Consider the following 13682-nt stretch of genomic DNA (forward strand, 5'->3'; position numbering starts at 1 on the left):
CTCAGAGGAGGCCAGGAAGGAGAGAAAGACCAAACAGTTACCTAACAGGTGAAGCCGTTAACAATGGAGGAAAATCAAGACAGAGCAGAAAGAAACTGAGAGAAAAGAACCATATTTAAAAGGTAAAAGAAGACACAAAGGTTCCCAAAAGGCAGAGAATGAGAGACAAGAAAGGTAGATGGAAATAAAAACAATAAATAAAGCATAACAACAAGCAACGAAGGAAGAATGAGGTTTCCAGAAGGAAAAACTAAAAATTCGATGAAATAGCAGAAAGAGCAAAGAACTCAAATAAGCCACCACTGAAGGGGAAGATCAGGACCTTACAGAAACAGCTTCAGCAGAATGACAGAGGTAAATGAGACTGTGCTGGGCTGAAGAAAGGAAGGAGGGAATAAAGTGCATAAGTAGCAACAAAAGTAGTCTTTCATAAGTATCCACAGTGAAATGCAGATATACACACAAAAAACTCAGGAGCTTATGTAAAAACACAAGTAATGTATGACTGACAGTTTTTCACTGCTGAGCCAAAAGCAGTCACTGCCACTGATTAACCCACTGGACTTTTCTCTTTTTCCAACAGACAACTTTTTCTTCTCCCAAAAGAGGAATGCACATTTCGGTCATGTATCAATTTTAAAAATATTCCATCCAACACTCAAAATGAGCAGTATTCAGAGGAGGTCTTTCATTGTAGGAGTTGACCAGTGTGTACAGATGAATTACAAAGCAAGCTATTTTCAGTGAAATAATTGGACTGGTAATTTACTGATAAGCCTTAGAAAGTATTGTTGTATTTGGTTTCTTTCTCTTTTCAAGGCAAACTATTATGACTGGAACTTGTTTCACTTAAAAATGAAAAACAAACAAAACCAGTTCTTTGAGGGCAGAGAGTACATAAACCAAATGACTCAGAAACTAAGTATGAAAGTAAGCACAGCAGCATTATTTTTCATAGATGTAATATGGTTTCACATGTAAGCAATCTGCTGCCCTAGAACCTTTGTGAAATATCAGGGAAAAGAGGACAAGAATATAGTAGAGTATCATAAACAAAAAAGACCTAAAGTATTAAAACAACAACTTACTTTAAGAATTTCATCCACACAGCTTACATCACCAGAAGCAGATGCCTTAAAAGGAAAAGAAATACACGTTAGACTTAGAGTCATTTATTATTTAGATTTTTATCATTTCTTGCACAATTTCAGCAACATTGTTAGAAAACGAATTAAATTTAAAGACATATTTATGATCCCACAACTCTAAATCACAACACTAATTAGAATCTTTCAACAAATTTCTTTAAATGCAAATTTTTCAAGCTCTAAAAAGATTTAATCAACAAATATACAGGATTTGAAGAACTTCGTATTTTCCAAAATTTTTGAAAAATTTTATCTTTCCTTTTTTTTAAAATTTTATCTTTCTTATATTTAGATTAGAAATAAATTTTTAAATGTCATTTTGCAGGTGAGCAATTTGTCAAAAATTCGAGTTTATGTACAAAATATACCATGATACTGAAATACATCATTTCACATAAACTAACAAACAGAATAAAACCATTATTATTGAAAGAACACTTGTCTGGAACATGATGGACATTTTACACTACTTTTCTAAAATCACAGAAAAGTTGTTTATTCTAAAGCACAATCAGGAATTAAAGAGCTAGAGTTTGAACATAAGTCTACCTCCAACAATCACACTGTTTGAAAAAAGTACAAATAACTACACTTCACTGTTTTCTTGAGAGAAATAATTAGATGACAACTGCCATGAACATGAGTTTCTCAAGGCCACTAGAAAAATGTTTAAATGTTCTCAAAATAGCATTTTACCTATCCTTGATCCCTTCTGCCACTGTTTTAAAAGCTATGAACTGGGGCACCTGGGTGGCTCAGTTGGTTGAGTGCCTGCCTTCCACTTAGGTCATGATCCCAGAGTTCTGGGATTGAGCCCTACATCGGGCTCCTTGCTTTGTGGGGAGCCTATTTCTCTCTCTCCATCTACCTGCTGTTCCCCCTGCTTGTGTGTGCACTCTCTCTCTGTCAAATAAGTCAATAAAATAAAATAAAAAAAGCTATGAACTATGATTATCAGTTATAGACACCACTTTTAAGACTTACATTAAAAGATAAAACTTCAACTATTTCACAGTCAATCCTCAATTTCTTTGGTTATTCTGATGCTTTGGTATGCAGTTATAAATACTGTAAATTTCAAACCACCACTATGAATCTAGAGCAGCTGTCTCAAACCCTTAAGTGTAACCAGAGAAAAAGATCATGGCATTGAAAATTATCAATATTACCATCTTGATGGATGCCCCCTCCCAAAATCCCAATATTCCCTACAATGATCCACGGCCCACATCACGCTCATAATTATCCCAATGAGAATACAGAAGATAACTTTTTTAAACAAAAGAAGTCAAGATGGGGCAGCCTGGTGGCGCAGTGGTTTAGCGCCGCCTGCAGCCCAGGGTGTGATCCTGGAGACCAGGGATCGAGTCCCGCATCGGGCTTCCTGCATGGAGCCTGCTTCTCTCTCTGCCTGTGTCTCTGCCTCTCTCTAGCTCTCTCTGAATGAATAAATAAATAAATCTTTAAAAAAAAAAAAAAAAAAGAAGTCAAGATGTATTCTTTTGTATAATCAAAAGGAGGAAATTTAAAGTATTGATTTCAGGGCAGCCCCGGTGGCGCAGCGGTTTAGCGCCGCCTGCAGCCCAGGGCGTGATCCTGGAGACCCTGGATCAAGTCCCACGTCAGGCTCTCTGCATGGAGCCTGCTTCTCCTTCTGCCTGTGTCTCTGCCTCTCTATGAATAAATAAAATCTTTAAAAAAAAATAAAATAAAGTTTTGATTTCAAAGATAATACTTTTATTCGATAACTGATTATCATGTGAATATTTCAAAACAGTGAGTGACATTTCTTCTATTGTCCAATAGGGGAAGCTAACTGGTCTACCGATCCACTTGGGAGTCAATCCACAAGTCTTTTTTTTAAACTTATATATATCTTATTATTTAAACAGAGACACAGTTCAAGTTCAAATATAATTTCATAGTCAACTGCTTCACAGAGTCATAATATTAAAGGCTCCAGGGGCACCTGGGTGGCACAGTTGATCAAGCGTTCAACTCTTGATTTTAGCTCAGGTCCAGATCTCGAGGTGATGGGAGTCTGCTGGAGGTTCTCTTTCCTTCTCTCTCTCCCTCTCTCCTTCTCTAAAACAAATGTATAAATTAAAAAAGCAAACAAAAAATTCTAAATGTGAGACTTACGTCCAAAGGTTGGGAAGGTATTTTCAGCTTGGTGAGATGTGCTTTGCTACTGGGCTTCAGTTCAGTCATGCTGTTGCCATGGGATTGGCTGCTGTAGGGCTCAGAGGACAGCTTTGGTTCCATGGACTCCTGTCCATCCATGGGCCGCACATAGGCAGTGGGTTTCTGTAACATTGAACTGGACTTTGACATCAATGAAGGTGGGAAAGACTGATTTGAGTGCTGCCCACTTGAAAAAGGTACACGGGAAGGAGAATCCCAGTTTGCATCAGGGTCCCGAGGTGATTTCGAACGCTGATGTTCCTTGCTATGGTGATCATTCCCATGAGACCTGGAATGACTAGAGCTCAATGAAGAAACAGCCTGGGGTTTTCCAGGGCTGGAAGAGCGTGATTTGGAGTGTTCTGATCCATGCTGGCTTTTTTTCCGACTACTGCTTCCGCTACTGCTGTATGAGTCACGGTCATGCCTCTGGCCACTACTATTAGTGCCACCACTGCCACCTGCACTGGTCCGCTGGCTACTGTGTCCACTCTGCAAGCCTGAAGACCGTTTCTGAGACTGAGAAGTACTGGGTGCAGGTCCTACTGGAGTCCATTTGCTACTCTGATGAGAGGTCCCATGTCTCTGTTCAAAGAAATTTGGGTTAGATTTTTCATCTGCTGTTGGTGGTACTGTGGGCTTGGGAATTGCAACAAGCTTTGGTATAGATCTGTCTCCTATGAAATCCTTCATTTCATCGTAGTTTCCAAGCATACTCTGAATACGACTTGATAGCTTATCTTCTTTGCTAGTCTACAAAAAAATTGTAAAGTAAAACAATATAATTAGCATAAATGGAAATAATGCTTCTAAACAGACTTTCCTAACTTCAAATTCAAGGAGGCTTTTCAACAGGAGGCCTCATCTTCTATCTTAAGGTTAACATCTCAAAAGCAAATTCCAAATACCTAATTTTTATAGTGAAAAAAATGCAGTGAAAGTGAAAAACATTCATGCATAGACACAAATATTCTATAGGACACTGAGAAGTATGTACAAGATTCCAAGAGGGGAAAAAATTTCACCAATAAATATACTGAACAGTAATAAAAATCTTTTGAAGAGCAGAGAAGTAATATGCCCTTATGTAGTTAAGTTCTAGGTGAGATTAGCCAACTCTTCATTATTCTGGCCATCTAGGAAAACATTATATTCCTAGAGTTCAATGATATAATTAAAAGGAGAAATGAAATTTTAACTCCTTCTGTTACTATGACCAACTACGTTAATAAAAGTCAATCACAAATTAAGAATGGAAAATCCGGGATCCCTGGGTGGCGCAGCGGTTTAGCGCCTGCCTTTGGGCCCAGGGCACGATCCTGGAGACCCAGGATCGAATCCCACGTCGGGCTCCCGGTGCATGGAGCCTGCTTCTCCCTCTGCCTATGTCTCTGCCTCTCTCTCTCTCTCTCTGTGTGACTATCATAAATAAATAAAAATTTTTAAAAAAAGGATGGAAAATCCATTGATAAAGTTTCAAATATTAACTCTATTAATTCTGACCAAGAAACACTCCAAGTTTTGAAGTCAATGGTAGAGACTTGAAGTTTTAAAAATCAGTCTTGGATAATAAAAAACAGTCCAAAATATCTACAAGCTTAAGAACTCTTTCACATTCATAAACATGAAAGACACTAAGCTTACTGATTGCATTAAAGAGGAAATTAAGACAGAACTACAATTTATTTTGAGGTTGGCATGAATTGATAATGACTTTAGATTATTTGAAAAATCAGTCTGACCTCTATTAAACAAGAGAGGAAAATACATAGCAATTTGTAGATAACATCAAGATCAGGAATCAAGAGCAGCCCAGGTGTCTCATCGGTTTAGCGCTGCCTTTAGCCCAGAGCGTGATCCTGGAGACCCGGGATAGAGTCCCATATCAGGCACCCTACCTGGAGCCTGCTTCTCCCTCTGCCTGTGTCTCTACCTGTCTCTCTCTCATTCTCTCTCTCTCTCATGAATAAATAAATAAAATCTTAAAAAAAAAAAAAAGATCAGGAATCTAATTGATTACAATGTAATAACAAAATAAATGGTAGTATGATTCAAAGATTCTGGACCAAGTTCCTGTTTTGTAATTTTTTTTTTTTAATTGCCTTTACTTCCTAATCCCAAACCCTAGGTTTTATGTTACACTCATATAAATGATGTCACTGGGGATCCCTGGGTGGCACAGCGGTTTGGCGCCTGCCTTTGGCCCAGGGCACGATCCTGGAGACCCGGGATCAAATCCCACGTTGGGCTCCCAGTGCATGGAGCCTGCTTCTCCCTCTGCCTATGTCTCTGCCTCTCTCTCTCTCTCTGACTATCATAAATAAATTTAAAAAAAAAATTAAAAAAAAATAAAAATAAAAATAAATGATGTCAGTGTAACTGCCTTTAAATGAAAATCCTTAAAAACTCTAAAAAAATGGCTTTTATAGATCTCATAAATGGCTTCTACAAACACCAAATGTTATAAGGTCTAACACTCTCAGTCTCACACTGTAAACCAAAAATGGTCATTACTGCTGCAATATCATTATACACAGTATAAGCTTTTAAAATGTTAAAGGTAGATCAAATGAAATCCAAAGCCAAATCAAATATTAGAGACATTTGTGGCCACATTAGAGTCATGAGAAGTGATGATACCATTCAGTGTTTTATGTGATCTCAAATCAAGTACAACGATAAGTTATAAAAATAGTAACTGGTTCACTTCATTGAACATCTGACAACAAGCTCTTAATCTAAAATGGATATGGTTCATTAAGCACATTAAAAAAAGCCATAAATTTAGTATATAACAGAAAAAGGAACCAGACTGATACTGAAGACACATTTATTCAAACACAGTAGCAGTTGCTGATACTTAATAAACTAAGTAAGCAGGGGCAGCCCTGGTGGTGCAGCGGTTTAGCGCCGCCTGGAGCCCAGGGCGTGATCCTGGAGACCCTGGATTGAGTGCCACATCAGGCTCTCTGTATGATGCCTGCTTCTCCCTCTGCCTGTGTCTCTGCCTCTCTCTCTGTCTCTATGAATAAATAAATAAAATCTTTAAAAAAAAAAAAAAAAAAACCTAAGTAAGCAAATGGCAAGAAATAAGTGAGAAACAAAAGAATCTGACATATTTGTCTTTAATGTTATACGCAAAAGAACCTAGGAAATAGCAGATGATACACACCAATCTTCAAAATTTTAATTTAATTCAGAAAGGTGAAATGCCTGGGATGCAGAGATTATTGTCTGAGCTAATCTGGACCACATTTTCAAGAATACTAGATAGCAGCAGGGGGAGGGGTGGAGGTTTGGGTTTGAGGCCAACTTCAGTATGCTAACAATACTCAGTTTCCTAATCTGGGTACTGATTATATAAGGTTGTTCATATTGTGAAAATTCTTTCAGCTAAAACACTGGTTTTGTGTACCTTTCTGTATGTATGTTATACTTCAATGACAAGTTTACCCCCCAAAAGTACATTCTTACTTAGAGGAAAAGAAAAATGTTAAATGGCATATATGATAGTAACTCTTTTCTACTATAAAAATCAAGTATAAACACTTAAAAAGCAAAAATGTCACACTGTTAAGGGAAAAAAACTATTCACAGGACGACTTACAACTTTGTATGGCTCAGCAAAGAGAGGAGAGCTAGGTGGGAAGGCGTCTTCGCCCTGCTGAATTTCCTGATTCCGCCTTTCCCGTTCTTTCATACGCAGCACATTTCGGTCTTCACGGTTCATGTTGCTAAGAAGAGAAACACAATTTTTGTATCACAAAAAGGATAGGAAAAATTAAATGTTCTGTACTCATTTTGTGAGTTTAATGTTTCATTCGAGAGTCCCTTTCGACTTCCAAGTAGTAACAGGCCTAGTGCTGAAGCTGGGTATTGGTAATTATTTTATCAACTAATATCAATAGTGTCTTGCACAACTATAGAGACAGGAAACACTAGCCCAGAGTATTAGGATCCACCCCATTGAAACACTTAACCTTAGCAATTTCTAAAGTAGTCAAGCTAACTAAAAGTCAGTTAAAACTTATACATTCAGACAGATGTAGTTAAACCCAAATCCTTAATATTTCCTATAAGCCTTTCACGGCTTCCTCTTCAGAAATCTAACTATTCTTTGCCATTAGAGGCACACAAACCCACTCCCGCCTACCACTCCCTCCCCCCCAGGGGTCCAGTGCTTTTTCTCTACTTTGCATCTACCTTATCTTGATTTCTTTTTGTCCCAAACACAGCTTCCTTGGTGTCCATCCTTATGGCAGTTTGACCTCAGCTTTGCTGTTGCTCTAGATTCCCTAAAAAACGACATTTCTGCTCTAAATACATTAATATTTCAATTAATACCTCAATAAATGGCAAAACTGAGGCTTTCAGTAATAGAATCTAAAATTAACTTGGGTTAGTAATAGTAGTCAAAATTGTACTGAAAAAGAAAGTCTTTTGGGGTGGAGGGGAAAATGAGGGTGTCATTTCTATGAACATTATAGCATGTTGTATTTGTACTAAGAACAAACCAAAGAAGATAGTTTATTTATAGTAGCAGGGACTTATGGTTAGATAATAAAAAAGTTGTCAAACCCTGGGATGAGGGATTACCAGGGACTCTGCAACATTCTTCCTTGGAAATAGAGTAAATCATCTGTCTTGGTTTTGTTTAAAGGGGGGCATAGGGGAAACTCCTGCTGGAGACCAAAGGGGAAAAACCAGGTTATACTTGTAGAGCATTTCTAGCCTTAGGATTCATGAATCAAATCTATCCAGAAAATTAATGTAAATCAAGATTGGAAAGAAACTGTAATTGTACAATCAGAATCGGACAGCAGGGGTGCCTGGGTGGTGCAGTCAGGTGAGCATCTGCCTTCAGTTCAGGTGTTGATCTCGGGGTACTGGGATTGAGGCCAACGTTGGGCTCCCAGCTCAGTGGGGAGTCTGCTTCTCTCTCTCCCTCTGCTCCTCCTCCCTCCCCTTCACCCTGTTTGTGAACTCTCTCTCTCTTTCTCAAATAAATAAAATTTTAAAACAAACAAGAGAATGGACAGTAAAACCAATATACTCAGAGATTTTTATATGGTAAGAACAGTGCAAGTAAACATTCAAAAATAAAAATCTGGGCAGCCCTGGTGGCTCAGCGGTTTAGCGCTGCCTTCAGCTGAGGGTGTGATCCAGGAGACCTGGGATCAAGTCCCACGCAGGCTCCCTGCATGGAGCCTGCTTCTCCCTCTGCCTGTGTCTCTGCCTCTCTCTCTCTCTGTGTCTCTCATGAATAAATAAAATCTTTAAAAAATAAAAATAAAAAAATAAACATCTATTAAAGCAATCTAATATTTAAAAAATATTCTAAGTACTCTAAATGTATATTCAGGTTTTTCAATTTGTCTGTATTCTAAAATAAATTTAGACAAGAATATAAGCTATTTTGAGGTACTGAAATAGTATGTGCTTTCTTTGGCCTCCCTGGTACAGAACACTATACAGAATCACTAAAATTATTTGATTCTTTTGGGGTACCTGGGAGGCTCAATCTGTTGAGCATCCTAGCTCAGGTCATGATCTTGGGGTTGTGAAATCGGTCCCATATCTGCTTGGGATTCTCTCTTTGCCCCTCTCATCCATCCCCAACCCCACTTCCTCTCTCACTAAAATAAATCTTTTAAAGTATTTTATTCTTTCTTAAGATTTTATTTATTTGACAGAAAGACAGAGAGCGAGAGAGCACAAGTAGGGGGAGCAGAAGAGGAAGAGGGAGAAGCAGAGTCCCGCTGAGCAGGGAACCTGACTGGGGGCTCAATCCCAGGACCCAGGGATCATGACCTTTAACCAACTGAGCCACCCAGGCATCCCTGATTCTTTCTTTAATAAATACTAGAAAACATCTACATTTTGGTATTCAAAGAGTAAAACCAAAGAACATATATATTATAATACACTTGAACCAACTAATAACTGTGTATCACTAACAATCAGGTTTCAGATAGACCTCTACAGCTATGGTGCTACTGCATATGAGGTTATTCGTATCCTAAGAGTCTAAAGAGTATGCTAAATATTAATTTCCTTGTATTTCCTAAATTCAATTCCTGAAAAAGAAATGCCTATAATTTAATTAAACCACTAAAATACTCATGCAAGAACACTTGTACATTTATTGTAGGAACAGATATGATTCCCACAATAAAATTCCTCCTACAATTCATAGTGTTTTCTTTTCTTAAGCAATGTAAGTCATCTGACTGAATATTTCATTCTAAAAAGACTGCCAAGAAGCAAAACAAAATTAAATGACTGTTTATAATAACTAATATCCTAGGTATAGCTCTTGTTCTCTAATTTCTTTCTGATGTGCCTTATTTTCACATCTAATTTATCAGATCCGCATTTTTCTCTTGTGTCTTTAAACATGAGTATTTCTGCCTAGGATAAAGTTTCACACAAAGTAATAATTCCAGTAATCAAGTGATCAAACCTGAGTTCCCCTAAAATTAAAATTTAAATGAGTCAATTTGAAGTACACCTGTGTTGTATGGACAAACCTGTTTTACAGCATGTACACCTCAGGACATTTGCAACTACTACACTGAAAAAGGATTCCATTAAAATTAGCTAACTGCCTCATCAAAACAAAATCTGTGGGACCACCAGACAAAATAATTTTTAAAAGAATATTAGCAAATAGAAAAGAGAGTTCTCCATCTAAATTTTTTTAATTACTTAAGGTAAACGGTTTTAAGTACCCATGAAGTACTTAAGCTGATACATTTATTACAAATAATATTCTATGGTGTAGCAATTGCATTGCTACAAGAGGAAGCAAATGAGTAAATATACTGAAATTTTTGGGGATCCAGGCATGTTACTGTGAGAGAAGAGGGGTACAAATATACAAAAGAATAAAGAGAAAAGAACTTTTGGGCATTGGGAACCAGAAGTAGCACTATGAACACATGCTTATATTTTTAAAAATATATCTATCGATCTATCTACTTCCAGAAAGACAGACACAATCTCCATCTCTGTATACTGAAATTCTAGGAGCAGCGACATACCAGAAAAAAGAAGCACCCTAAGCATGCAAATTCTGATTTCTATTATCATTTCCTACTAAAGTGAAATAAACTTCTTGGACAAATAGTTCATTCGAAGACTGCAGTAGAGGAAGTACAAAAAGACCTTAAAACATCTTGTTTTAACAGCAAGAAAATGTATAAAAACAGATGGAGATAGCAAAAGGGCACAGGAACCAGCCTGAAGGTGCTCTCACTGGTCAGATTTAGAAACACACGCATCAAAATAAAGACAAGAATGGAATATAACCAAATGAGTAAAAAAAGGCTCCCCGAGGGGTTCCTAGCTAGCTCAGTCAGTAGAGTGTGGCTACTCTTGCTCTTGGGGTTGAGTTCAAATCCCATGCAAGTGTGGAGCCTAGTTAATACACACACACACACACACAAATACACACAAATATTTGAGTCCACAGTAAAAATAAAATGAAGAGAGATAAAGCAGGGAGCAAAAGGCCTTCTTTGTAGAAGAATGTCAACTAATAAATGCAGAAGAAATAGAAGAATTAGAAAATCACTTTGTGACCACTAAGAATCATCAATGAAAAAAAAAAATAAAAAAAAAAATAAACCAAAGCTAGAAGTATTGGGAAAAAAGTTGGGGGGAATGGAATCTTCAGTATCACCCCACAAACTGTTAGAAAAAAAATCTTTAAAACAGAGAAGTATAATAAACAATATCCTCAAATCAACTGATCAGACGTATCACCACCTAGGTATTCTTCCTGCTAAAAATTTAATCTGAATCCAATCAGGAATAAGCAGACAAACCTTAAGTCTGCAAAACTGGCCTGGACTCTTCAAAAATGCCAGTATAAAAAAAAAAAAAAAAAAAGCCAGTATCATGAAAACGAACAAAAGAGGCTGGGGATTACTTCTATATTCTTCTACATGCAAGGAAAAACGACGAGTAAGGGCAATAATGTATGATTCACATACTAGATCTGGAGAGGAAAAAAATGGTTGTGAAGGGCATTATAGGGAAACTTGGGGACATCAGAATATGAACAGTATTTCAGATAACTATATCAATGTTTAGTTTTTGAACTATAATAATTATAACTGCTTATGTAGGAGAATGTTCTGGGGTCTTACAATGTACAAAACATACACAGGTGAAATATCATCATGTCTGCAACTCTCAAATGGTTCGGTAGCCATCTGAATATAGATCTAGTATGTGTAGACAGTGAGTGAGCGATAGAAAAAGAAACAGAATGTGTGTGTGTGTACACACACACACACTCGGGGGCAGAGGAAGGAGAGAGAACAGGAAGGAGGGACAAAAGACAGGAAGCAAACAGTAGAGCAGCAGCAATTGCAGTAAAAATACTGACAACTGGTATAACCAGATGGAAGGGAATACGGACATATACCATATTATGGGTTTGAAATTTTTTAAAATAAAAGAAGGAAAAGAGTGATAAAAATTTATATAGTAGAGCACTATGGGTACTCTCCAGCAGTTTTCAGCCTTGGGATTTACAATCAAACTATCTCTTCTCTAGGGCTTCAAGTTTTCTTTCATGCCTACCATGTTCAAACTGATCATTCAATTCTAAACTCCTCCTCTACATCACTGTTTATTACATTTAAGAAAGTGTAATATCATTCTTGGCTAGTAGGGCAAACCATCAACATGCCATGCTTCAGTTTCCCTAAAGTAAATAGGCTTGTCAAATTTATCTAAGGCCAAGACTGAATATTTAATATTTATTATGTTTATTAAGTTTACTTATTAACTTAATAAACATGCAAGAAGTATTGATCATATACTTAGTACCAGAGAGAAAACAAGAATTTGTCACAGTAGATATTAAAATTTACTATAAAATCATCATTATCAAAATAGCATGGTAGTGCACAGAAATGAACGAAATTATCTCCAAAACCGAAACCAGAAATAAACTCAAAGATATATGGGATTTTAATAGTTCACAAATCAAATTCAATGAGAAAATAATGTTTTTTTTTTAAGATTTATTTATTTATTCATGATAGACGGGGGGGGGGGGGGGGGGGCAGAGACACAGGAGGAGGGAGAAGCAGGATCCATGCCCAGAGCCCGACGTGGGACTTGATCCCAGGACTCCAGGATCGCACCCTGGGCCAAAGGCAGGCGCTAAACCGCTGAGCTACCCAGGGATCCCCGAGAAAAAAATGTTTTATTTAAAATGTTCTAGGGGTACCTGGCTGGCTCAGTCAGTGGAGCATGCAACTATTGAGCCCATTGGGATCATGAGCTGGAGCCCCATACTGGGTATAGAGATTACTTTCAAAAAGTAAATAAAAATAATTTGAAAAAAAATAAAATAAAATGTTCTATTTAATAACAACAGTAAAAGCCAAGTATTTTTCCTAAAATGAGTCATTAAAACGGTGAAGCAATGTTTCAAACTCAGAAAAAATACACAAACCCTTCAATCCAGGAGCCTCACTTGCAGGGCTATATCCCAAAGGCTATGGCTTATATTGCCATAAGCTATAAAAATATTTACTGAAGCACTGTTGTTAGTGGCAAAACAACTAAAAATAACTACATGACCAAGAACAGAAAAATAGTTAACAGTTAAGCCAGTTTATTAAAACAAAAGAAGTAGACCTCTGCCCATGAACTTGAAGGGATTTCCATAATTGCTGTTATGTGACAATAAGTAGATATAACACAATATATATAATATGACTGATCCTTCATTATTTTTTAAAAATACTTTATTTATTTATTCATGAGAACGTGTACACAAAGAGAAAGACAGGCAGAGACACAAGCAGAGGGAGTGATCAGGTTCCTCACAGGGAGCCCGATGTCGAACTCAATCCCAGGTCTCCGGAGTCACGACCTGGGCTGAAGGCAGCACTAAACCACTGAGCCACCTGGGCTGCCCAACTTCATAAGTAGAATTGTTAGGTGCTGAACACATAGATAAGAATTAGATACAACTAACTCAACTAACATCAAAATGTGACAATGAATACTCTGACAAGCTAAACACCAGAAAATTGAATATACAGTTTTCATACACAAGATATAGCATGTCTCCCTACTTAGCTATATCTTCTTTCTTGGTCCTCAATAAATGTTTTGGTTCTGTAAATGTGAATGAAAAATATTCTTCCACTTATGCATTTTTCAAAGAGATAAACCTAAATGGTTTTGTTTTTCCAAATATAAAAGTATACTCTTTGCTTAAAAACTCTAATATGGTTAATATAAAGTTGAAATCTAAAATCAACAATTTCATGGGATCCCTGGGTGGCGCAGCGGTTTAGCGCCTGCCTTTGGCCCAGGGCG

The 13682-nt window shown here is 37.3% G+C and overlaps 1 protein-coding gene and 1 long non-coding RNA gene across 4 annotated transcripts in view; one reads left to right on the top strand and one right to left on the bottom strand.

Moving 5' to 3' along the window:
- Window positions 1-13682, bottom strand: part of AFF4 (ALF transcription elongation factor 4) — a 92393-nt gene that overhangs the window by 53011 nt on the left and 25700 nt on the right. For 2 of the 3 annotated variants that reach the window (XM_077911645.1, XM_077911643.1), the window contains exons 2-5: window positions 7536-7627; window positions 6940-7066; window positions 3291-4085; window positions 1089-1133 (exon numbers count right to left, since the gene is read on the bottom strand). In XM_077911645.1, the coding sequence (XP_077767771.1) occupies window positions 1089-1133; window positions 3291-4085; window positions 6940-7062 (963 nt within the window). In that variant the 5' untranslated portion in view covers window positions 7063-7066; window positions 7536-7627. The remainder of the gene's footprint in view (window positions 1-1088; window positions 1134-3290; window positions 4086-6939; window positions 7067-7535; window positions 7628-13682) is intronic. The other variant, XM_077911644.1, reaches the window with a different exon arrangement.
- LOC144322091 (uncharacterized) overlaps window positions 1-13682 on the top strand; it is a 55021-nt gene that overhangs the window by 26869 nt on the left and 14470 nt on the right. The gene's annotated exons all lie outside the window — the stretch shown is intronic.

This window comes from Canis aureus, chromosome 10 (genome assembly GCF_053574225.1).
Source record: "Canis aureus isolate CA01 chromosome 10, VMU_Caureus_v.1.0, whole genome shotgun sequence".
Lineage (NCBI taxonomy): Eukaryota > Metazoa > Chordata > Mammalia > Carnivora > Canidae > Canis > Canis aureus.